This window comes from Drosophila innubila, assembly GCF_004354385.1.
Source record: "Drosophila innubila isolate TH190305 chromosome 2L unlocalized genomic scaffold, UK_Dinn_1.0 4_B_2L, whole genome shotgun sequence".
In the NCBI taxonomy this organism is placed as follows: Eukaryota; Metazoa; Arthropoda; class Insecta; order Diptera; family Drosophilidae; genus Drosophila; species Drosophila innubila.
In genome coordinates, this window is record NW_022995372.1 from 21594824 (window position 1) to 21619060 (window position 24237).

At 36.2% G+C, this 24237-nt stretch overlaps 6 protein-coding genes and 1 long non-coding RNA gene across 7 annotated transcripts; 1 reads left to right on the forward strand and 6 right to left on the reverse strand.

Annotated features, from left to right (window-relative positions):
• Window positions 1-2675: 2675 nt before the first annotated feature.
• Window positions 2676-3129, reverse strand: LOC117781901. Its single transcript, XR_004617211.1, has 2 exons — window positions 2897-3129; window positions 2676-2835 (listed from the first exon to the last, which is right to left on the reverse strand). It is a non-coding gene; the product is annotated as an uncharacterized LOC117781901 (long non-coding RNA).
• Window positions 3130-3612: 483 nt separating this feature from the next.
• On the reverse strand, window positions 3613-4193 carry LOC117781329. The gene is made up of 2 exons (XM_034618073.1): window positions 3806-4193; window positions 3613-3741 (listed from the first exon to the last, which is right to left on the reverse strand). The coding sequence occupies exons 1-2, from the start codon at window positions 4191-4193 to the stop codon at window positions 3683-3685; spliced, it is 447 nt and encodes a 148-aa protein (XP_034473964.1). The 3' UTR covers window positions 3613-3682.
• Window positions 4194-5187: 994 nt separating this feature from the next.
• LOC117781222 (salivary glue protein Sgs-3-like) lies at window positions 5188-5841 on the reverse strand. Its single transcript, XM_034617975.1, has 2 exons — window positions 5442-5841; window positions 5188-5368 (listed from the first exon to the last, which is right to left on the reverse strand). Exons 1-2 carry the CDS (start codon window positions 5839-5841, stop codon window positions 5310-5312), a joined length of 459 nt encoding a protein of 152 aa, XP_034473866.1. The 3' UTR covers window positions 5188-5309.
• An 849-nt stretch (window positions 5842-6690) lies between these two features.
• On the reverse strand, window positions 6691-7246 carry LOC117781338. The gene is made up of 2 exons (XM_034618082.1): window positions 6921-7246; window positions 6691-6858 (listed from the first exon to the last, which is right to left on the reverse strand). Exons 1-2 carry the CDS (start codon window positions 7221-7223, stop codon window positions 6781-6783), a joined length of 381 nt encoding a protein of 126 aa, XP_034473973.1. The 5' UTR covers window positions 7224-7246; the 3' UTR covers window positions 6691-6780.
• Window positions 7247-8097: 851 nt separating this feature from the next.
• LOC117781596 (salivary glue protein Sgs-3-like) lies at window positions 8098-8870 on the reverse strand. The gene is made up of 2 exons (XM_034618373.1): window positions 8323-8870; window positions 8098-8260 (listed from the first exon to the last, which is right to left on the reverse strand). The coding sequence occupies exons 1-2, from the start codon at window positions 8867-8869 to the stop codon at window positions 8202-8204; spliced, it is 606 nt and encodes a 201-aa protein (XP_034474264.1). The 5' UTR covers window position 8870; the 3' UTR covers window positions 8098-8201.
• A 269-nt stretch (window positions 8871-9139) lies between these two features.
• On the reverse strand, window positions 9140-11705 carry LOC117781595 (conserved oligomeric Golgi complex subunit 8). Its single transcript, XM_034618372.1, has 5 exons — window positions 11574-11705; window positions 11038-11513; window positions 10766-10979; window positions 10178-10356; window positions 9140-10120 (listed from the first exon to the last, which is right to left on the reverse strand). Exons 1-5 carry the CDS (start codon window positions 11644-11646, stop codon window positions 9338-9340), a joined length of 1725 nt encoding a protein of 574 aa, XP_034474263.1. The 5' UTR covers window positions 11647-11705; the 3' UTR covers window positions 9140-9337.
• Window positions 11706-19625: 7920 nt separating this feature from the next.
• Window positions 19626-23829, forward strand: LOC117781223 (protein spaetzle 4). Its single transcript, XM_034617976.1, has 4 exons — window positions 19626-19667; window positions 21086-21997; window positions 22031-22353; window positions 22997-23829. Exons 1-4 carry the CDS (start codon window positions 19626-19628, stop codon window positions 23457-23459), a joined length of 1740 nt encoding a protein of 579 aa, XP_034473867.1. The 3' UTR covers window positions 23460-23829.
• Window positions 23830-24237: the final 408 nt, after the last annotated feature.

Genomic DNA, 24237 nt, shown 5'->3' on the forward strand with positions numbered 1-24237 from the left:
TTGCACTTTATACCACAAAATCTATTTCGATTCGCAATCAAAATCCCAACTTCCATTCCGCTTTAAAAGGTTTTGTTGCCGCTACCCCGTCCATTTTAGCATGAGTCCGGACCGTGGTTAAAACCAACTTGTGCGAGTGCTTTCTTTTATTTAGTGTTTGCACGCCCAAAACGCATTAATGCGTCCGGGCCTCTGACGTTGAACGATAAGCCGACGCCACAATCACATCCACATTCACATACACATCCACATACACATTCACATGCCTATTTGTTTGTTGCAATCAGCATTGCATTTCATTTCCACAATACTACCACGGCTTTCTTTTCAATTGTTCGCGAAATTGCTTAACGGTGCCCAATATCTTATGTCGACGCGTTAACTGACACTATCTAGGACAATTTTGGCATTGGCGGGTCTAAAACCGCAGCGAGTCGCTTTTTGATCGTTCGCGCACTAGCGTAAAAATATTATTGCACTCTCAACATGGTTTGCCCTATTTGTAGCCCCTACCTACCACTCTGCCTCCCCAGTTGATGGCCTTTGTGCCCGATTGCGAGTTTAGTCGCTTGGAAACTAACAAGTATGTCCATTTAATTATGTGTCTAGGCGTTGCCAAATGTATTTAATGTTAATTTCAACTGAACTCATTTTTATCTGAAAAGAAAATTGGCGTATGCAGATGCAAAAATGTTTATCTCAGTCAAATGTACATATTTTATATTTGAAAATTTAATTATACTATTCAAGTAATTTTTTCTGTATAGAACTCTTATCCTTTGTTTATTATTTATGTACCACATACGTCAAAATATTTTTCAGTTAGTTAATTGAGATCTTAGCTAAACTTGAAAATAATGAGCATTCATGATACTTCATTTTTAAATATATAATATTTAAATATTTTTTAATAAAGGCTAATTTAAATTAAAAGAATTTAGAAACGTTATTTCAGTCAAGATTTTAAATAATATTAAATTTCAAGAAAAGAAAATTGGCGAATGCAGATGCAAAAATGCTTATCTCAATCAAATGTACATATTTTATATTTGAAAATTTAAATTCACTACTCAATTAATTTTTTCTGTATAAATCTCTTATCCTTTGTTTATTATTTATGTACCAAAATATTTTTCAGTTATTTAATTGAGATCTTAACTAAACTTGAAAAAAGTTAGAATTCATGATACTTCATATTTAAACATATAATTTTTAAATATTTTGTAATAAAGGCTAATTTAAATCAAAAGAATGTAGAAACGTTATTTCAGTCAAGATTTTAAATAATTTTAAATTGGTAAGGAGTCTTAAGACTTTCAAATCCATACTTATAGTAATTAGATTAATATAACAGTTTCTTATTTTATTGACATTTAGTTGTCTGCTTAACGACAGTGCCTACGAAACGAAGTTGAAGTGCAGTAACCCCTCTTGGATGTCCAGTCTAAGAACGAAATCAATCTCAATTAATCGAACTTTTCATAAATAATTTACTTACTTTCCCTCTTGTTGCAACTGTGAATATCGAGTGCACACTGATTTCTAAAGTTACAATTGACTTTTCCTCTACGACGCCTGACGGTGCCACATACAGGATCAAACTCAGCTGGGCATACCCTATTACATACCCTATTATTATTGGGCATTTAACGAGTCAATCAAAAATGTAATATTGATGAGAAGGAGAAGAACAGAAACAAGTTTCATATTGATAAAAGTACTGTCGAATCTAGAACAGTTTATATAGACAAAGCTATCAAAAATTTAACAAAACAATCAAGGAAACAAAGTAAGAAAAAAGCCTAAATATGAGTGCTACTTTCAATAATATTTACAGACATTTCCTTTTGTTTTATAATAAACATGCCCTCCCAGTCCAAAAATAGAAACAACTGCAAACTCAACCGTTATACAGAAACACTCTTACAAGCAGTTCTCTCCAAAAATCCATAAAACATTTATATTTATTATTGTAATTATATTGATTGCACATCCATTAATTTATTACAAATTACTTTTTTGACGTCTGCAATTTAATTTTAAATAAAAGGGGCAGGTTCTAGTGCTGGACCTCTGAGCACACCTTCCCCTTCTTGATATCCAGCCTGTGAATAGAAAAGTACTCATTTGCTTAATCAGTTTAACTTTTTATAATTTTACCCGTTATTACAAAAATAAGTATAAGGGTATATTGTGTTCGTTGGAATGTATGTAGCAGGGAGAAGAAGTCATCTCCGACCGACTTTAAGAGATAGAAAGCAGTAGGACCATATTAAGTTTTATATTGATCGAACAGATATTTCAAATGTCTGTCTGATATACTCTAACTTACAGAATATGCATTTAAGTTAGTCTAATACATCCTTACCGAAGTTGGTTTAAATCGGACGACTATATATATAGCTGTCATAGAACCGATCCTGCGACTATATATATAGCTGTCATAGAACCGATCCTGCGAAAATCAAGTCTTAGTATGAAAAACTTTTTCGTTTTATAAAATATCTCAACCAAAGTGATACAAGATGCATTTAACTTAGTTTTATATATCCTGACCAAAGTTGGTTTAAATCGGACCCCTTTATCATATTGGACCGATCGGGCAAAAATTAAGTCTTAGAATGAAAATCTTTTATGTTTTATAAGACATCGTAACCAATCTAATAGAATATGCATTTAAGTGAACTAAATTATTTTTTATTTTTTTACATTCTTAGTTTTTGCCGTAGTAAGTACGGGGTCTTTAACACTAGTTATTTCAGTGTATATTCTCGGCTTAGTTGCAGTCTCTGTTGCTGGATTTCTGACCACACCTACCGCGCCTAGATGTCCATGCTGTAAACAAAAAGTATTCATTTGATCAATCAGTTCAAATTTTCTATAATATTTTACTAACTTTCACGCTTTCGGCATTTGTGATTATTTAATAGGCATTGGTTGCTAAAATTACAATTGATGATGCTCCCACGACGATTGACGGTACCACAAACAGGAACATCCTGTATTGGGCAGTTTGCATTGATGTAGCAAGGAGGTCTTGTTCTAGGAGATCTAGTTCTAGGAGGTCGTCTTATACGTTGGGAGTTAACCGAACTAGCCACGTAAATAACCACGACGAAAAACCTCAAGAAAGTAAAAGTTTTCATCTTGTTCGAAAATATGTATAAATTCTCTCTGATATGATCTGTTATTTAATCAGCTTATATAGTTAGTACGAGGCAAGCGTAAAGAAGAGATTAACAAAACGGTTCACTGTACAATAAAAATAAAACAAAGACTTTGAATGCTTGATTAAGTTCCATAAGTATTTTTAGAGCATTCCATTCATTAAAAAAAAAAAAAAAACATAATAAATAGTGTTCCTTCAATAAATAAATACATTTTTCTTCTGAACCACAAAAGGTTACTAAATTTTCCATTCCGAGCACATTCGATGCAAAACGATACATTTGTTAAATGCAGACCGATATGGAGACTTAACAAATAAACGGAAAGTTAATTTAATAATTATAAAATAGTTTAAATAAAAAATACTTGTATTTATATTAATGTCATACCCTTAAATCATCTGATTATTCCCCCATTAGTATAAAATCAACACATAAAATACAATTAAATTCTTCGACAAGTAAATTTTTTTTATTCAAGAAGTCTTCTCGTAAATGCGTGTTTTTTTCTCAGCTTAGCTACAGTCCCTGTTGCTGGACTTTTGAGCACAGTTACCTCTATTTGGTACCCACACTGTAAATCAGAATTTTAAATTATATGCATCAGATTGCATTTTTAGAGAATTTGTTACACTTACCCTCTCGCTTTATGCAGCTGTGATAAAGGAGTCGGCATGTATTGCCGAAATTACAATTAATGAGCCTTCCATTGCGAAAGACTGTGCCACAAACAGGATCAACGTTGGTTGGGCAAATATCCACACAGCGAGTTCTTCTAGTAGTTGTACGTCTGGTAGTACGTCTTGTAGTACGTCCGGTGGGACGCCTGGTAGTACGCCTGGTGGTACGCCTGGTAGTACGCCTGGTAGTTCGTCTCGTAGTTCTACCTGGTGGTCTTCCCGGTCTACCTGGCGGTCTTCCAGGTCTACCTGGCGGTCTTCCAGGACGCCCACCACGCTGTGCATTCACTGAATGTGCCACATAGAGAACCACGACGACGAGCAACAGAACTGTAACTAGTTTCATACTGAACTTTTACTTGATCCCAATGTGAAACTTCATCGCTTTATATAGGCGCTTTGACCCAAATTCAGACAATAGATTAACAGAATAATTGAGGAAATCACGTAGAGACTATAAGTATTCAATTGGTTAAACTACTTATAAAAAAAAAGACTATTATTTTATTTTTTAGTACTAGTTATAAACAAAGCCTTTTAATTTTTGTATATACTTCCACGAAATTGTATGCTAGAAAAATGGATTTTATAGCCTACATTATCCAACTTTTGGACATCACTGCTCCAAAGGAATTTTTGATATATTATATTCCTTATTTTACTTTAAACGTTTATCCCGCACGTTGTAGATTTCGATAAATCTCGTCTTAAAACTGTGAGAATGGACATCGATTTTTTACGGTTTATTTCAATGCATTTTTTCAATTAATATATATTTTTCTAAAAACTAATATTTATAAGAGCTCCGATTTTTGAGTTTCATATAAAATAATTTAATTACTTTTAACAATTTCTTTTTAAAATTATTTAAATATATTTTGACCAGTTGAATACATGTAAGGCTCCAGTATTGGATCCCAATCCTAACAAATAAGTTGATACATAACATTTTTGAAAATTCAATTAATTTTACTATATTTTTCTCCTTAGGTATACTATAGACTTGAATCACAGGACATCTACCATTCGAGCTCTCTAACCTAAACCTAGAAGGATTAGGTATTCAAGCTATAACTATAAGACGAAGCAATGGTTTTATGCCAAATCTGCAGAAACCATACGAACCAAAAAATTATCATAATAAGTCAAGAGGTGCTAGAAGAATATTCTTGATTTCCATGAAGTCCTTAGATAATGTTTTTGATTATCATCAGGACGGAAAAAGAGAAAATGGCAAAAATATACTTTTGTAGGCATTTTAAAGGCTTACATGGTATATAAATGTCGGCAAAAGAATGATAACAATTCTACATAGTCCGAATAATGAATAACATTTAATATATTTCCTGATTAAATTAATTGTATTTAATTTTTTTCTTTTATTTTTTTATCATTTAATGTTGTATTCCATAAGTCTTCTGGTACATGACTGTTCTTCTATATTCATATCTGTCTTCGCAGCTTAGCTACAGTCCCTGTTGCTTGACTTTCGTGAGCAGCTACCTCTTGTCGACATCCACACTGTAAATACAATTTTTTGATTGTGTTAATTATCAAAATAATCGGCTTTAACTTGTAGATTTATTATTCTTACCTTCTTGCTTTCTGCAACTGTGATTATCGAGTTGGCATTGATTGCTGAAGTGACAATGGATGAACCTTCCACTTCGAAAAACGGTGCCACAAACAGGATCATGGTTAGCTGGGCATACATCGTCGCATCTTGGTCTTATAGTAGTACGCCTGGTGGTAGGTCGCCTGGTCGTACGCCTGGTAGTACGCCTAGTAGTACGCCTGGTAGTACGTCTTGTAGTACGTCTTGTAGTACGTCTTGTAGTGCGTCTAGTTGGAGGTGTAGTACGTCTGGTAGTTCGGGGAGTAGGACTGGCAGCACTATCCGGTGGTCCACCAGGCCGCCCACCACGTTGGGCGTTCACTGAATCGGCCACATAAAGAACCACGACGACGAGCAATAAAACTGTGACTAGTTTCATACTGAATTTGTGTCTGACTTAAGGTGAAACTTTATTGCTTTATATACAAAATCAGACAAAAGAATAACAGAACAATTAATGAAATCACAAACAGACGGAAAGAAGACAATTCTTTAGACTTCAAACAGAAAACAAAGACTTTTACTTTTTTTTTAGTTTTTCAATTGAATAATATTCCTTTTAAAACTCTATTATAAAAGCTTTTTATTCTAGAATTGCACTGGACACGAAAAATGCTTTCAATATTTCTTTCAAAGTATATTTTAATGCTTTATTGTAAACATTCTCCAACACATCAAAGAATGGTTTACTTAAAGAAAAAATTTTTTTTCTTCTTGTTTTAATATATAATGTTATATTTATTTACAATAATTTTTTTTATTTGATTTAATTTTTCTGTCTTTTATTTTTAATTTATTTTAAAATTTAGTAATAGTTAACAATTATATATCAATGATAGGCAAATAGAATAAATAAATAGACTAACAGTTTATTATTTAAAGTTTAATATAATGCAAATTCACTGAAAGTGATTTCCTTTGTCGTATTAAACATTTATGAAGCTCATTGTTAGATCAGAGATGCATCCTCTTCATACTTTACTAATAGCCACATAAATATATTAACATTTAATAAAATAACACACATATCAAAAATAAATAATTCAGTTACCACTTGAATCCCAATTCCTGTCCGTGAGATGCTGTATTTAATAGAATATGATAATTATCTTTGCTCTGCAAACGCTGTGCTGTCCATATGCCACTAAGGATGCTAACTCTGTCTCCCATTTTCTCTAGATATTTATTAGACCTTCTAAATTAATGTTGATGAAATCCAATATATATATTTTTTTAAAAAAGCCAAATTTTTTTTTATTTTTTTTTACATTATTTTAACATATGTATTTTAGTAGGATTCTCGTTTCTTTCTTAATATTCAAGTGTGTCTTCTCAGCTTAGCTACAGTCCCTGTTACTGGACTTCTGGGCGCAGTTACCATTAGTCGATGACCAAACTGTAAATAAGAAAAATGTATTTTTTTAAATCAGCCTAAAAACTTAAACTTTTTGTACTTACCCTCCCGCTTTCTGCACATGTGGGAAGCGAGTCGACACTGATTGCTGAAATTACAATTGATAATCCTTCCACCGCGATTGACGGTTCCACAAACAGGGGCAAAGACATCTGGGCATGAATCTGGGCAGCGAGGTCTTCTAGTAGGACGTCTTGTGGTTCGTCTTGTAGTACGTCTTGTAGTACGTCTCGTAGTACGTCTGGTAGTACGCCTAGTAGTTCTACGTGGGCCGCTTGGTCTACCAGGTCTACCAGGTCTTGCAGGTCTACCTGGCGGTCTTCCAGGACGCCCACCCCGCTGTGCATTCACTGAATGTGCCACATAAAGAACCACGACGACGAGCAACAGAACTGTAACTAGTTTCATATTGAACTTCTACTTGATCCTACTGTGATACTTCATTGCCTTATATAGACACGTTGAGGCATGACCAGACAATAGATTAAATGTGAAAATCTAAAGCAGACGGTAAAACAAATAACTGCTTAAACTTCATGTAAACAAAGACTAAAAATTTTTGTTTATGTTTCAAAAGCACAATATTCTTTATAAAACTGTATTATAAGAGCTCTTTATTCCCGAAATATTCTGGTTATTGAAAGTACACTAAATATTTTTTTTTATATTTAATAGCTTTTGGTAAGTCTCAAACTATGCACTGTTGTGAAAATAGAGATCGGCTTTTTGAAAGGCGAAATATTCTCCAACACCGGATTATATATTGGTTGATTAAAAAAAAATCTTTTCATGTATTTTGTAATAAAAAGAAATTATGTATTTATTTACTTATATTCTTTTGATTTGTATTCATTTTCTGTATTTAACTTTAACTTAAAATACTGGTTATAATGATAGGACATGTAAATTAATTTGCCACACGGTTTGGTGTTGATATTAAATATAATATTAGCTTAACAGTGTAATAACATATAATAAAATAAAAAACTAAACGTTTGTTTTTGCTTTTTTTTTAATCAAGTCACCACTTCAATCCCAAGTATTGTCAGTAGGATGCTTTATTTAATAACTTATGATTATAATCATTGCACTGTAGGCGCTGTGCTAAACATAGAGACCGCTATAGATTCTAACTCTGGCTCCCATTTTGAACCGATTCTAATTAGACCATCTAAATAAATAGTTATAACACACAATGTATACATTTCATGAAAAAGTCAATTTATTTTTATTTTGTTTATTCTATTTTATCAAATATATTCCAGAAGTATTTGCGTACATGTTTCGTCCGTTTCATTTTTAATATTCAAGTGTGTCTTCTCTGCTTAGCTACAGTCCCTGTTACTGGACTTCTGGGCGCAGTTACCATTAGTCGATGACCAAACTGTAAATAATAAATATATATTTTTACCAATCACCCTATACACTTATTCGTTTTGTACTTACCCTCCCGCTTTCTGCACATGTGGGAAGCGAGTTGGCATCTATTGCTGAAATTACAATTGATAATCCTTCCACCGCGATTCACGGTACCACAAACAGGATCAAAGACATCTGGGCATGTACTTGGACAGCTAGGCCTTCTAGTAGTTGAACGTCTGGTAGTACGTCTTGTTGTTCGTCTTGTTGTACGTCTTGTAGTACGTCTGGTAGTACGCCTGGTAGTTCGTCTTGTTGTAGGTCTTGTTGTACGCCTGGTAGTTCGTCTTGTTGTAGGTCTTGTTGTACGTCTTGTAGTTCGTCTTGTAGTACGTCTGGTAGTCCGCCTGGTGGTACGTCCGGTAGTTCTTCTTGTTGTGGCTCTCGTTGTACGCCTGGTGGTACGTCCGGTAGTTCTTCTGGTTGTGGCTCTTGTTGTACGTCTTGTTGAACGCCTAGGCGCACTAGTAGCTCTACCCGGTGGTCCACCAGGCCGTCCACCACGTTGGCCGTTTACTGAATGTGCCACATAGAGAACCACGACGACGAGCAACAGAACTGTAACTAGTTTCATATTGAACTTCTACTTGATCCCACTGTGATATTTTTCGGCTTATATAGGCACGTCGAGGCATGACCAGACAATAGATTAACAGAACAATTGTCGAAAAGTATTGAATTCATTAAGTAGATAACTGTATAAACAAAAAGTCGAAGGTATTGTTTAATTTAAGAAATACTTTTTAAGTATCTTAAACAAACAATATAATAAAGCTTTTGATTCCCAAAATGTACAAGGCTGCAAACCTAAGTAAGTTATATTTTAAATTTAATAAGTAATACATTTTACTATTTAGTACATATATTTTGAAAACGGTTCAGTTGAAAAATATTACTCCTTGCTTCTGCTCCTCCCACTCTTCTGCATGGCATATTCAAGTCCTGGTCGCTCAATTTTTACATTTATGTATAATATGTTAAACACAATATAATAGGTATTATATAAGTTAATATTTGGAATACAACTATCACTTTTCAACCTTCAGCCCTCGGCTGGAATAGGCACATTTGTAGGTTCTACAACTGGCACTGCCGATGGCTGGATGAGCACTTTTGAAGGCAGCAGATGCTTTAACGGCTCCAGGATCTGTTGCTGCTGCAAGAAGGTGAGCTGCTGTTGCTCCAGTTGCAGCAAGCTAATACCGAGATGTACCGTAATCGACTGAGGTGGAAAGACGCCATGAATGCAGCGTTGCACGTAGGGAACGAGATCGTAGGCGAGACAGGAGCACAACTTAACAAATGTCTCGCGTTCGTTTCCCGTGAATGCCTGCTGTTCCTGTCGATAAAAGGCAAGCACTCGTTGTGCCACCAACTGCAACGATTGTTGCAAGCAGCTCGTCACATCAGTTGCCACAGCAAACGGTGCACAGAGACGCAGCTCGTTCAGTGCATTTAGATAGCCATTACACAGAGCAGCAAGTGGATAAAAGTCAAGCAAAGTCTCAGGCGGAGCATAAGATTCTGACTTTTGTTCGCTGGAAGACAGAGCTGCCGTATCAAGTTGCTTGCGGCTGTGCAACGTCACCTTGTTGATCAGTGTAAACTTGTCCAACTCCTGCCCAAAGTGCTCATTGACTTGGGCAATGCTTGCCTCAAACTTGTGACGCACCACGCGCACAAAGATGGGCGCAATCAATGCCCGGAAATCGGCACCGACACGACTGAAGGATAAGCCAAAGTACATGCACTGTCCCAGCACCGTTTCAATGGAGTTTACGCCACGCTCCAGATCCGTCTCGAGTGTCAATAGAAAGCCATTGATCTAAAAGGGAAACTCTTATGAATTGGAAAGCATAAGCCAATCATCTACAATACCCACCTTGTTGTGCAGCCAGGCCTGAAACAAGCGATCGCCATTGCAGCTGACGCCTTGCAGAGGCTTCGATGGCGTCGACTTGCCCACAATCTCCTCCTCCGGAAATATGGCGCGATACTGTGTGATAATGTTGAATAAGTTAATACGCGTAATTTCAATCGTCTTGGTCAGATGTTGCTGCGCTGCAATTTAAATAATTTATAATAATTAAATAATTTAAATAATAATAATAATTCTAATAATAAAACAAAAATTATTTGTAGACATTTTATCAGAAAAATTATCTTAAACTCTCACATTTAATAATAATTATATTTCAAATTCTACTTTATTTAAAAATCAAATAATATCTCATCTGTTTTTGATGATTTTTTTTTTTAAGTAAAATATAATTTTTATTATAAGCTCTTAAACTACAAACTTAAGATAAAAGTTTATCCTATTTCCAGGTTAGCCCATCTAAAAAAGGTTTATGTATCTAAGTTTATCCAGGATAAACCATCTAAAAATATTATGTCTAAGTTTATCACATTTTTAAGATGCTTTTTTCTCTGTTTTGATAAGTTTTAATGTAACAAAGTGCTAACATACCATCTTTTCTAGGAATCGCCTCCAGACAGGACGTTAGCCAAGCGTCTCGCGCCTGCAAAAACTTTAACTTAAGCTCGTTGTCGCCAAAGGCCTGCATGCGACGCAGATACCCAACAATCTGGAGGCACTTGGGCAACTGCAGATCCAAGCGCAACTGTGCCACCAGCTGCACCAGCATTGTATGCCACAACGCCTCCACGGAGCGTACAATGCTCTAGAATATCAAATTAAATTAACCAAAATAAGAGCACAAACTTCAGGCTGCTACTCACATTCACCACGGGTATGAGATGTCCCTGGTGCTGGCCTAGTCTCTGCACATAGCTGGCCAGTTCCAGCGCTTCCTCGTAGCGTCCCTCGCGAATGCAACGCTCCATGAGCTGCGGCAACTCGAGTATCTCCAACAGCTGAGCATTCTTATGCAGCGTTGTGCTGTTCAGGCGCCGCTGCTCGGTCAGCTCCGAGGAATCCTTGAGAAACTGATCGCACTTGCCGCTAAAAGTGGGCAGTTTGCCAATCAAAGTGTCCACCTGCTCCTCTGCCTTTTGAAACTCATGGAAAATCGAACGTGAATTCTCCGCTGTTGTGATAAACGTTTTGTAATTTGAAATGGCCAATTCCTGTGTTTGCTCCAATATGCGTTTGGTTTCATCTGCTAATCTGGTTTGCTCTTTTTTCAGTTGATCCACCTTGCAGGTTCCCAACTTGGCCAAATAATTGTCCAGCTCCGGATTGCCACGCAGATTATCTGTTGACACAAAATCATCATTAAACCATATCTTACATGAGTTATGAGACTAAAAAATACCTGGAACACCATCTGGGAATATCAACTTTAACACACGTTCGTTTTCCATATCCATTTTATCAGTAAATTCCATTATAAATTATTTTCTGTTGTTTTGCAAAACAAAAATATTAGTGTCGTTCAAGACGTTGCCACCTGGCAGAAAAATGGTAATTTATTTGAATATTGCCAGACATATTGATAGTTCTTTCCGAGCTAGGAACTTTCTTACTATTCCAATAATTAATTTAATTTACAACGCCAAAATAAAAAAGGGAACTTATTCAGAAAATTTTAATAGAAATCCCAACCTTCACAGCCACTAGAGAACTCTTTTCATAAAACAAAAGTGTCCACAAAAAACGTCAGACATTGCGTCTATCCGTGAACTTTACTACGGATCTGAAAATAAGAACCGTCCTCTTATTTGCTTAGTGCGACGATAGGTGGCGTATTTATTAACAGATTGTGGTGGTCGGACGATAGACTAGTATACACTACAAAGCTGACTGCTATGTCAGTCTTTTAGGCGTTTCGGTTACCAATGTTAATTTAAATACTGAAACGCGCATTAAATAAAGTGCTTTTTATTTTTGTAGGTTGTGCCTCTTTATCTCTTATTATAATTTATATGTGATGATGCTTTACGCAGTTCCCATGCTACATATTTTGTCTCAGTGTGATTCGATTGCTTTTCCGTTCTTGCACTGGTGAAAGTAGAACATTTATTTGTCTGTTTGCTAAAATTTAAAACATATTATCTGTCTGTTAGACGCACTTTCCGCTCCTTGACCAGTAACACGATGCTCGCAATGATGACGCTAATGAACTTGTGTTGCAGTTGCATGGGAAGCAAACCAACCAGTGGCGCACTTTCATCTCGCCTAGAGGCTGAATCTGAGCTTGCCTCAGACATTTCGGCGTCGTCATCTAGACAGTCATGTTGTCGCTGTAATCGTGAGTTAAAAGCGCTCCACCTGCCGGGAGACTGAAAACGGGTTGTAAATATGACCACTAATGGGATTGTTCTTATTGCATGCGTTCAACTTATGATCTTTTTCAATATCAAACCAAACTGCTAAATGTGATAAATACTAAAAGCTTCTTAGCTACAATTACTTTTTTACAAGTTACTATATTGCAAAATTATTTAGATAAAAATCAGAATGGACTTACTCTCAGCAAGCGCTTGGATCACAAAAATATAGCACATTCTATTTAAAAATTTCACTTTTAAGTAATTTATGTGCCCAATTACTTCCACAGTTCATAGACACGTTAATTGAAAGGTTGGCTAGAATAGAGGGCAAAGTTTTTAAAGCCGGAAAGATAATCTGAAATGATTTGAATCTGCACCTGTTATCCCTTAATTATTATTATTATTATTTGCTCACTTTCACTTATTATGCCTCAAATATTGATGTTGTATGAGTTCACACACATACACATGAAGCTTTGTATGTGAGATACATGCGAAATCTACACTCAAAACTGAGACAATATAAATACTACAACTCGCCAACCATATACCCTGTATAAACATAATATATAATAACAAACAAACTTTTTTTAGACATAAAAAATAAATATTATTAGACTTTTTTAAATATATGCATATTTATATATATCACTGATCTTGCCTCCTTAAAACAAAACTACCCGTTATAATGCGCACATTTAAGTGGTATTACTTATACTTAAGTGTTTCAACCAATACAACCAACAAAAAACTGTTGCACATTTGTATTTATTTCGCAATCATCTTGCTAACAAAAACAACAACAGGAAACTAACAACCAGTTTGCGGCTCCAGAAAATGAGACAAACAAACAATAAAAAATATTCGGCAAATACATGTAAAAGAAGCGCAGATATAATGTAAACTTTAAAATGAAATAAAAGAAAAGGAGCGTCATGAAAGGGGAGAGATGAGAAAGAGAGAGAGAGAGAGAGAGACAGAGAGGAAGACAGTGTATGTCAAGGACCACCCACCCAAGCGTTGACTGCGGATCTTCTGGAGCTGAGAAACCCACTGAGCGGTTTTTGTATTACGCCTCTACCACTACATGCATTTGGCGTGGCTCAACTTTGGCTGAAACCCCCGTTGGCCAACTCGGCGTCTCTCCCTGCCTCAGCGGAAGTCATTGACATGCGAGTCAGAGATTTACTCAATGGAAGTGGTCTCTGTCTCCTTCGAGTACCGCATCGAGTTATAAGTTAATAAAAAAATAAAAAAAAAACACAAATCATTTGCCTGTCATCGCACTGAGGGCGGAATGGGAAGGGAATGAGATGGAGATGAAGATGAAAACGGAGCTGGAGTTTTGGATGGAAAAGTCATAAAAAGATGTAAGAATCACCAATGCAATTAAATTTTTAGTTTTTTAAGTTGTAACAGTTCTGCCCAGTTGGGAACAGGGGTCAGACTTGCAGTAAACTCTGGCTAAGTCGAGTTGATATAAATAACATATGACAAAATATAAATTCATATTTAAATATAAATGAAATATTTAAAAAAGCTAAAATATTTTAATGTAAGACAAAATACGTGCAGAAAAGAAATATTAAATTAATATAATAAATATTGTAATTAAATAGTTTATATAAAAAATGCATTAAATGTTTCAATTCATCTTAATTATGTTACAATTATTATTTATAATAAACAGTTACATACATAAACAAATATTGAATTTAATACATGTATTCATAATTTTAAATTATTCTATAATTTTTAATTATAAATAAAGTTTAATATAGAGAAATTATTGAATTTTTAAATTTATTTATATTAATATATAGTTTCTATAAAAAACTGCAATAAATATTATAATTCAAAAATATCAAAAACTGTTAAAGTAAAGTTTATTTTTGCATGTTTATTCAGAAACAGCTGTATCTATAGGCAGGCAGAAAACGCACAGCACAAAGTCAAGTTTTCACTGTTTACGTACAAGTTGCAACAAACATGCTACGCAACAAAACAACAACAACAACAGCCGCCGCCCCAGCAGCAGCAGCAAGAACAACAACAATATCAACAACATCCACAAGAGCAACAACAAAGTTAAAGGCCACTACTGACCTACTAAACAGGCTTCAGCGGCGCAGCGGCAGCGTCAACGTCTTCGCTGCTTTGCAAAGCCTCCCACTCTCCCACCAGCAGCGACAATCAGCAACAACGACAGTAACAGCAACAACAGAAGCAAAATCGTGTCTTCGTTTCGTCTCGGAAAGACCATCTTCATCTTCGTGTTTGGCGCTTTGCTCTCTCTCTCATCGTCGTGTCGTTGCGTGTGGCGCTTTTTTTGTGTTTGTGGTTTGCTGTTGTTGTTCTTTTTGCACTGCTGTTGCTTTTGTTGCTGCTGCTGCGCTTGCTCGTTTTTCAATGCTTGTGTTTTTTTTGCGCCCGCCTGACGCTGACGCTTCGAATAATAAATAAGAAAAAGTTTTCCTGCAAGCGCAAAAAAACAACTGAGAGGAGCCGTAAAAAATAACAAGTAAAATGCAACTTTTCGTGATTTATCGACTATAAAATGCCCTTTAGTCAATTGAAAAGAGCAAGTTATAAGCTGAAGTTGTATTTAGCTTTGGTTAAATTATTGCCATTAGAAGAAAATACTCATAATTAAAAGAAAAAATTTTATTTAGCAGACACACTTAGATATATATGTATGTATGAGCTTCCAACTTGATTACATTGATGAAGCCAATATACCCTGTGTGTGTAAATGTGAAGAGTACAAATATCGTTTTCGCTTGCGCCGCAGTTAAGCCATTCGGCCAGCCGTCTCTCTGTCTCTGTCGTGAGCCCTGGTTGTGGATTGAGAGCGGGGTGCCGAGTCAGTCGCTGTCGCTGTTGCTGTTGCTGTCGACGCCGCCGTCATTATTGCTGACGCTGCTGTCGACTCTGCCTCTGTCTCTGGCTCTGTGGCGCTGTTCCGCAGCTCTCGCCGCAGTTGCAATCGTGAGTGCGAAGCGTGTAAACGTGATTTGGTTTTTCGGCTTGGGCTTTGGGGTCCATTCTATTTGCTGTTTTTATGTGCGCTTGTTAACCCAGCGGGACAGTTAGCTGAAAAAGTCGCTGAAATCGGTATTAAATAAATCTTTGCTAAATAAAAATATGAATATTACGAAAAGTTACAGTTATGTGAACGCCAATCGACAACTAAATTCGAACTTAATATTCGAACCAAATACGTGTGATCCACACTGTGAATAAACCCAAACTGATAGCCCCTTACGAAGTAGAGGGCTTTACGGGGCCGTAGCCCCTCCAAACAAAAATACCCAAAATTATACAAGTGAAATATTGCGAAATCCTTTGACGAAATTTCTATTTGCACATTTTTGCATTGATTGTGGTTTTGTGAGTGTGCCAAACAGAGTGAAAGTAAACAATGGAGCTTACGAAAATGGATAGGCGAATTGCCGGATTTCGAATGACAAAACTAATAACGGTAAATGCCAACGAGAGTGTTAACTATCATCACATAATACCAAAGTCTTGACACACTCTCTTTGTATTCATTAAAGCCCACTTCAATGGAATTGTTTATTATCGATAATTGGGAAAAATTAAAGATGGGGCTCTCAGAAATATAACTTGATCAGTTGTTTTTCATTTGATTTTAATTCGCTTATAGTTATGTATCAGCATGCAAGCGTCATGACACTGTTTTTTATCAAAAGTTATTAAAAGTAGAAATAATATTATGGGAGATTTGTTTTTAGAAAATTGACTGATAAAATTGCATGCATAAAAACAAATCATTTATTAAACCTAATTAAGAATATAGATGTCTTAAAATATAAATTTCAGAAATATTGTAAATTTTACAAAATTATTGATATTTTGATTTCAGACTCTTCAGCTCTACCCTTGTTAGCTGGTTTTTTAATTTTATTATTTACGTAGATTATAAAAGGAAATACTGCTTAGACTTAATAGCTAAAAAGAGTTAAGAGCTAGGATCTGTGCGATAATTGGTTACGAACCATAACTTTTCATAAAGTTGAAATATTAAAGAATACAGTGTAAAAAAATAAAACCATTTTTTTGACGTTACTTCTACTTTTAGCCTCCATTTATAACTATAGAGGTCGTTACAGTTAGTTGGATAGGTTAGTTTTTCAGCTATTTCAGTTAATTCGACCCTTGAGTCATCTTCTTCTACGAACCTACTGAAGAGTATTGGCCAAATACGTTTACGGTTAATTTTGGTGTCAAGTTTTACGCACATTCCAGTCACAACAAATTTGACAGAAATGAAAATGAAAACGCACTTTGTGCTCAATTTCGATTTTGACCAACAATTTGAGTTCCAGGGCAACTGCTTACAGCATGTGTTGAAATCGATAAACGATCGAAGCTTTATGCATATTAACAGCTTACTAAATGATACACACATACATAAACAAAAACGTCTACACATACGCAACCAAAGAAAAAACTCTGCTGTTGCTTTTGTCGTTTTCTTGCCGCTTTAACAGATACGAAAATAAAGATAAAATAATACAAAACAAAATTTCACTTTCTTCGGGGCGATGACGGCAGAAAACGATTTTTTAGTTTTGGCAGTATGAGTTTTGGGCCGGCAAATGAATTTAAATAGTAAAAGAGAAAAACGATAAACGATAAACAGAAACAAAATCAGCTACCAAATTGGGAGAAAAGTTGCGGCGATTTTTGGTCTGCCTTTTTCCGGTGAGCCTCGGGCAAGTGAAACCTGTGTCTCAAACAGTCAAACAGTTAACAATCAGCTATTATTTTTTTTTTGCTCCAAAACAATGCCAATGAATATGCATTATTTGAGCACTTTGAAGTTCAGACTAACATATTTGCATGGACTTGCATGTCAAGTTTGTTGCCTGAGTCTTTTTTGCGTCGCGTCGCAAGTTTCACCAGCTGCTGCTGCTGCTGCTGGCAATGGCAATTAGCAAGCACAGAAACGGCAAAGAGGCAAAACCAAATTTGGTTAAATGTAACATCAACTTCATTTGCAGTTGCCAATTGAATTGATAAATAATTCATTCTATGCTGCACCACCAAAACCACATGTTGCACGATAGCAACATAGTGTGTGTGTATGTCGAGTATTTAGGAAATGAAGACATATGCGACTAGTCAGCTGGCCAATCAGATGGTCAGATGGTGGTGCTGTGGTGCTGTGGTGTTGCTGCTGTGGTTTTGTGTTGCACACTTCATAGAAAGTCGCACTGACACATTAAAGTGTTGCTAACTTGCAACAGCTGCAGAGTGACAAATGTCTTCCTCGATGCAAGTTGACTTAATGCCCATTTGGACATTGGACATATTGATTTGTTGCTTCTATGTTGACAGCCGCCAGACAGACAAACAGCCCGACTGTTGCTCTAATTTTCTTATGCCTTTTTCTAGACTTACCAAGAAAAATGACACTCCATACGAAACGTTACAATTTAATTGTCATCATCATATTCACTTATATACATATATACTCAACATGTTTACATATATATAATTTTATATGTAGATATAGATCGCGTTGATTTGGCGCCAAACAAAGCGAAAGTAACTTTGCTTTCCATTTCAGGTTGTACGGTTTGCTTTGCTTTGCTTTGCTTTGACCTGATTCGATTCTGTACACAAAAATAATAAAAAAAAACATTTGTTTGAAAGCAAGTTCGTTGCCTAAGTCATTTGTTGTCTCATCCTCCATTCTGCGGTTTACTTTTACCCCACGGCGCCAGATCTACATCCACATAATGCTCAGCTTAATTATAATCTTAGCGCAAAGCACTCGAGTGTTCTTTGATGGATTAAAAGAAGTGTTGAGTCGAATGGGACTTGAAATATCGCTAATTGAAATGAATGGCCTGGAATTTAGGGCTTTGATGTATTGATAAAAGTGAATGAATCTATATTTTTCTAACTTTTACTGGAAAAAATAGATTACAATACGAAAAATATATGAATAATTTGTACTCTTTTTAAATAATTGTAAAATCTTTTACAAGCTTTAATAATTTAATATTTTAAATTAAGATATAACAAGTTTATTAAGAATTACTAAACTTCTTGGTTCAATTGCAACTTTAATTCAGTTTTCTAATATAATATATTGTATTTTTTTGAGTATTATAGCTTTTCGCTTAAAGATAGTACACGTTTAGAACATAAAAATTAATAAACTTGCAGTTAGAATCAATTATACTTATTCTCTTAATATTTATTAAATTCAACTTATGTCTATCCCAAGCTCAATTCTATGAAATTTTGAAATACATTAATTTCGAAAAACTCTCGCAAACGATATCATTTTAAAAGCATTTTATGTGACGTATGTAATTTTATCACATTTATATTTACAATGAAAATGAATAGGAATTCTAGAGTTTATAAAAATGGTTCAATGTGTACGTTTAATTTTTCTTAGGCAATTTCCACTGCTGTTACATATGCTAATGAATAAATAATAAATTTCCGAAAAGTTACAAATCCATAACGGGGTTACACGGCATTACCTAATCAAAGCGAGTTAGTTTAATAAACACGTACACACACACTCTCCCATTTACCTTAATATGTTTAACACTTTCTTTTCAACTTCGAGTATCGACGCTATTAAGGTGAATCATACAAAACTATAAAAATAAACCACATACAAGACCAAATGATAACTAAATTGATATCAAATTTGGGAACCCAAAAGCAAACCAGTTCACCAAGGGAAAGAGACAGAGAAAGATAGTGAGAGAGAAAGAGCGGGATAGAGAACAGACACGTTTTGGGATCTGAGAAAGGTAAGTGTAGGAAGAGAGGATAAAGTTTTTGTTGGCTCTGTGCGAAGCATGTGCTCCTTGGTTGCGTCGTGGTTCGATTGTGCAACAGAAAAGGAAAGTTGGAAAGGGCCTCTCAAAAATGGGTAGATCGCTTTGGTGGCTCAGCGGTTTCAGTGGTTTCAGTGGTGGTTCGCTGCAACGGTTGTCGATCGGTGGCACTTTTACCATTGCCTGTGCCGCAATTTACTTTTACTTGGTTAACCCATTTCGCTTTTAATTGCTCTCTGCATTTCACTTTGTGACGGTTCGATGCCGATGCCCGGTGGTCGCTCCACACACATGTGCAGCAAGGTAATTGCGGCCATTCTCTCTCTCTTTGTCACAATCTTTCTTTCTCTCTGTTTCGCTTTAGCCGCATGCAAATGCACATCGATCATCTTCATGACTTGTGATTGTGCAGTGTGAAAGTAAAATTTTGATTTAATGCCGGTTCATTAAGCGACAGAGACAACCATAGACTGTGCGAGTGAGAGAGAAAGAGGGAGAGAGAGAGCAAAGAGAGTGGGCGCAACATTAGCCAAGTGTCTTAGGTTTGTTTTGGCCGTCCCGCGTTTGTGTAGTGTGTATGTGTGCTTTTATGTTTTGTGCCCCGTCACGCTGGCGACAAATTGTTTGTTCAAGTGAGAGCCAACAACTGTAGCCAGTCCCATTTCTCAATCCTCATGCCCCATCCCACCCCATCCCATTCGTATTCCCATTTCCATTTCTCTAGCCATTCCCCCCATTAACAATCGTTGCAGCTGCAACTCACGACATTTGCTCATCAGCAAAGTGCAACCGAATTTTAGCTCTTGATTCCATTCAATTTGTGGATGAAACCAGATAGTGAGAGAGATAAATCTGACTTTAATTAATTACTTGTATATAGTCATTTACTCATTCACATATTTATTTATTTAGCATTAAGTAAAGTAGTCGACACTACAAACAATTTTAAGAATAAAATAAAAAAAATGTATAAATAAACAATATTATTTCAACAGCTAATATTTTTTTTAACAAATTACAGATAAAATTTAAATCTCAAAATTTAGGAAGTATTTAAACATCTAAACTCAATCAAAATTTCTTGCAACAGAAACTTTTGAAAATACTTTGTGATAAAAAAAATGGACAAGAAAAGTTGAACTATTAATTACTGCGGAATACAAATATAGTTACAAATATGTACATAGAGCTGCATTTATAAATTTATTAAAAGTCTACAACTCAGAAAGTTTAAAAAAAAATAGATACTGAAAATTAAATGATATTGATTTTATGTTTAATAATATTGTATCTTAAAATTTTTTGACTTTTGCAACTTCAAATTAATTCAAACATTTCTTCAAGGAAAATAATTATTTGAAAAATGAACAGTAAATTATCCATTATATCGACTTAAAGGAAAGTTTATTGTGATTTATATACTATCATCTATGTCTTTTTTTTTATTCATTTGTTCATAGGTGTATATTTTTATTATTGTCTACATCTTTATCTAAATCTACAATCAGTTTCATCTTATTTGACCAACATCAGACTATGCTTTCGTTTTAAAAGCCTATTTTTCAGCCTGTATAGATTTGTTTAGTTTCAGCTTTGATTTAATTAATTTATTTGAAATTTTATCTATAGTTACCTCATATCTATTTCTGCACTTCAATCTATATTTTCATCTATATCTCTATCAATATTTATTTCTACATCTATACCTATATATATTTCAGTGCAATGCTCTGGTTATTCTAGTCTTCGTATCTCTCCTGGATTTCTCCGACAGCACGCCCAACTTCGGCTTCGATTCGGCGAACTCTTGTAGTCCAAATGGCAAAATGTCGAGACGTGGCCGTGCCCAGATGTTGGCAGCCATTCCATGTGATCTGGGCAAGCAGCCCTTCTGTCATCTGCCTGGATCCATTTATCCGTGGCACGCGGTCCGTCGCTTCGTCCATGAGAATCAGGGACTGATGAAGCGAATGTACGGAGATGTGAGACACATTTCCATACTACGAGATGAGATACAAAATAATGAGGTGGCCGATGTGGATGACATGGAGGATGCGGCAGATCGTTATTCGAAGATGCCACGTGGTGCCAAGTATATGTTGCATGGCAGGGACGCAGAGCGCGATGACTTTGGAAGCTACAAGGGGAATGATGTGCTTATGGAACCACATTTCCGACCAGTGTCCACAACAACCACACAGAGCACAACAACAACCACAACGACGCCAACCACGACAAGTTCCACGAGCTCAACCACAACAATTGCACCACCAGCTGTTGCAGTTGCAAAGCCAGAGAGGGAGAGGGTGCGGGAGAAGGAGACGGAACGTGAGCGGCCCAGCTTGGAGTCGAACAGTGTTTACGAGTTGCCCGGCAGCACCACTACAACCACCAGCACCACCAAACGCCCACAGCCCACAGAGAAAACAGTTGATAATATACAAATCATTGACTCACCACAGCTGGGAGGATCTCCAAAGGGAGTCGAGGGCAGCCTACGCAATTTGAGCATTTCAGCTGTGCCGGCAACACTTGCCACTGTGGTAAAAGCCACCACAGTGGTGCCAACTAAACGCACCACAACATTGGCCAGTCGCAAGAGTGCCACGCCTACAACGACCACTCCCACTTCCGTTAAGGCAGCACCGAAAGCCACTGCAACAACCACAGCAGCAGCAGCAGCAGCAACTGCAGCAGCCATCAGCAGTGGTAGCATCACCAGCACCACCACAGCTGCTTTGCTGGCACGCCGAAATTCTACCAAGACGACGCTGGGCAGCACCACACCTGTCAGCTTTGCCTCCCTTTTCTCCTCCACCTTCACGGCCTTGAGCTCGGACAAGCAACGACGTCCACTGACCACCAGCACCACTTCAGCTCCACCACCCATGAGCTCCACAAAGGCAGGGCTCTTGCGGGAGGGAGGACAGCTCTTCCAGGATGCCATGAAGCAGGAGCCGGTGGCGGTGAGCAGCAACATGCGAGGGGTGTAAGTATGCCATACTTTATTCCCATTTCCAATTTTATTCCTTAATCAGCATATGAAGAATTTTTATTCTTACATTAATTCTCACTTTTTTTCAAATTCTTCTTTCTTCTTCTTATTCTCCTAAAGCATTGTATTTTCATACGAAGAATTTTTAAATTTTATTGAATTTTCATATTCTTTCTCTAATATATTCACACTTGATAGTATTGAATTGATAATACTTAGATTGACTGTCATTTTTTATCTTTTTTTTACAGACTAATTTATTTTCCTCCTAATACATTTTTCATCCTCTGCTGTGAGAATGACTCTCAGATTAAATTTAATTTCCCTTCCTTCATATTATCTCATGTTTTTAAAGATTAATTCCCAATATAATTTTATCTTATTCATAACGTTCTTTCTCATTTTCCTTTTAGAGGCAATGTTCTCTCTCCGATAAGAAATCATCTAATATTCTCATATTTTCCCATTCTTTTACTTTTTAATTCAGTGAATTCCCATCTTATGTGATTCTTAATATAATTTATACTATTCTTTTCTTACATTTTTCCATTCTCTTATAATCAATTTTGATAAATCTTCAGTGACCCTAAAATTAATTCAAATATCCTTTTTCTTAAATTTTCCCATTCTTTTTCAGCAATGCTTGTCCTGTGAAGGACGAGGTGGTTGCCCCCTTCTGGGCGAACAACACACGTGGAGAGGTCTTGGCCCTGCTCAATCTCTATCCCTTCGAGCAGTATGTGCATTGGGAGAAGTGCACCCACGAGTTCAAGCAGATGTTTTGTCGCGATGGCTGCCGCTGTGAGCAACAGTATCGACTCCATCGTTTATTGGCCTATGACCCTCACAATGAATGTCGTGGCATTTTCTCCGATTGGTTTCGCTTTCCCTCCAGCTGCATTTGCAAGTGCTACAACATACCCATGGAATTTCGTGCCACATCGAGGAGTCCACGCTCCGATAGCAGCTTCGATGCACCACAATCTCCACCTGCTGATCCCGTTGGAGCTGCCGAGGCGGAGGTTCAACGTGCGATCTATGAGCATGCCACAGATCAATGGTATCGGCCACGTGATGAATTCGACTTCTTCGAGGGTTAATCTCCCAAATATATGAGCTAGCTCATTCCCCCTTTGGATTAGCTCATCAGATTGAGGCTTTGGACAGACCTAGTCCCTTGTTTGTGTACAGTTATCATAGTGTATAGTGAATAGTACCCACACCAAGTACTGAAGTAATCATCTTTTCGACTTTTGCTTAACCAATTAGATTACAACTTTTAAAGGAAAACTCAAGAAAGAAGATCGACCTGTGTAAGCAAAAAAAAAATTGAAGATGTGAAAACTCAATCCCTCAATATATAGATTTTACTAGGCCTATCCAGCTCCTTTCATTTCCCCAGCAGGAAAATCGCGAAGGAAGGGTAAAATTAAATCACTGAGATGGATTGGTTCAGTGAGAAAAGGAAAAGAGTGGATGAAACGAGTTCGTAGATTCAGTTTCTTAAAATATTTTTATTTCCTTAGTAGTCACTGGAGGTACCTTTTTGAAAATTCTTCCATCGCTTAAGATCATCTTAGCTTATTTAGAACTATATGATCGATTCGACTTAAAACTATGAGTTTATATAAAGTCTTGAGCTTTCCAAAGTAGTTTTTTAGTGTAATTTAATTTAATTTTTATTTATTTATGTAATTATAATCAAGCAAAGGTCATTGTGTTATTGTAAATATATTTCAACACAATGTCATACCCAGCGATAATCTGAAAGAGCGAATGTACCTTGATATATTTATTAAACGAATTCGTGGCAGCTGCGTTTAATAAATATTATTAGTTCATAATTAAATCATAATAAATATAACGACGCAACTGTGG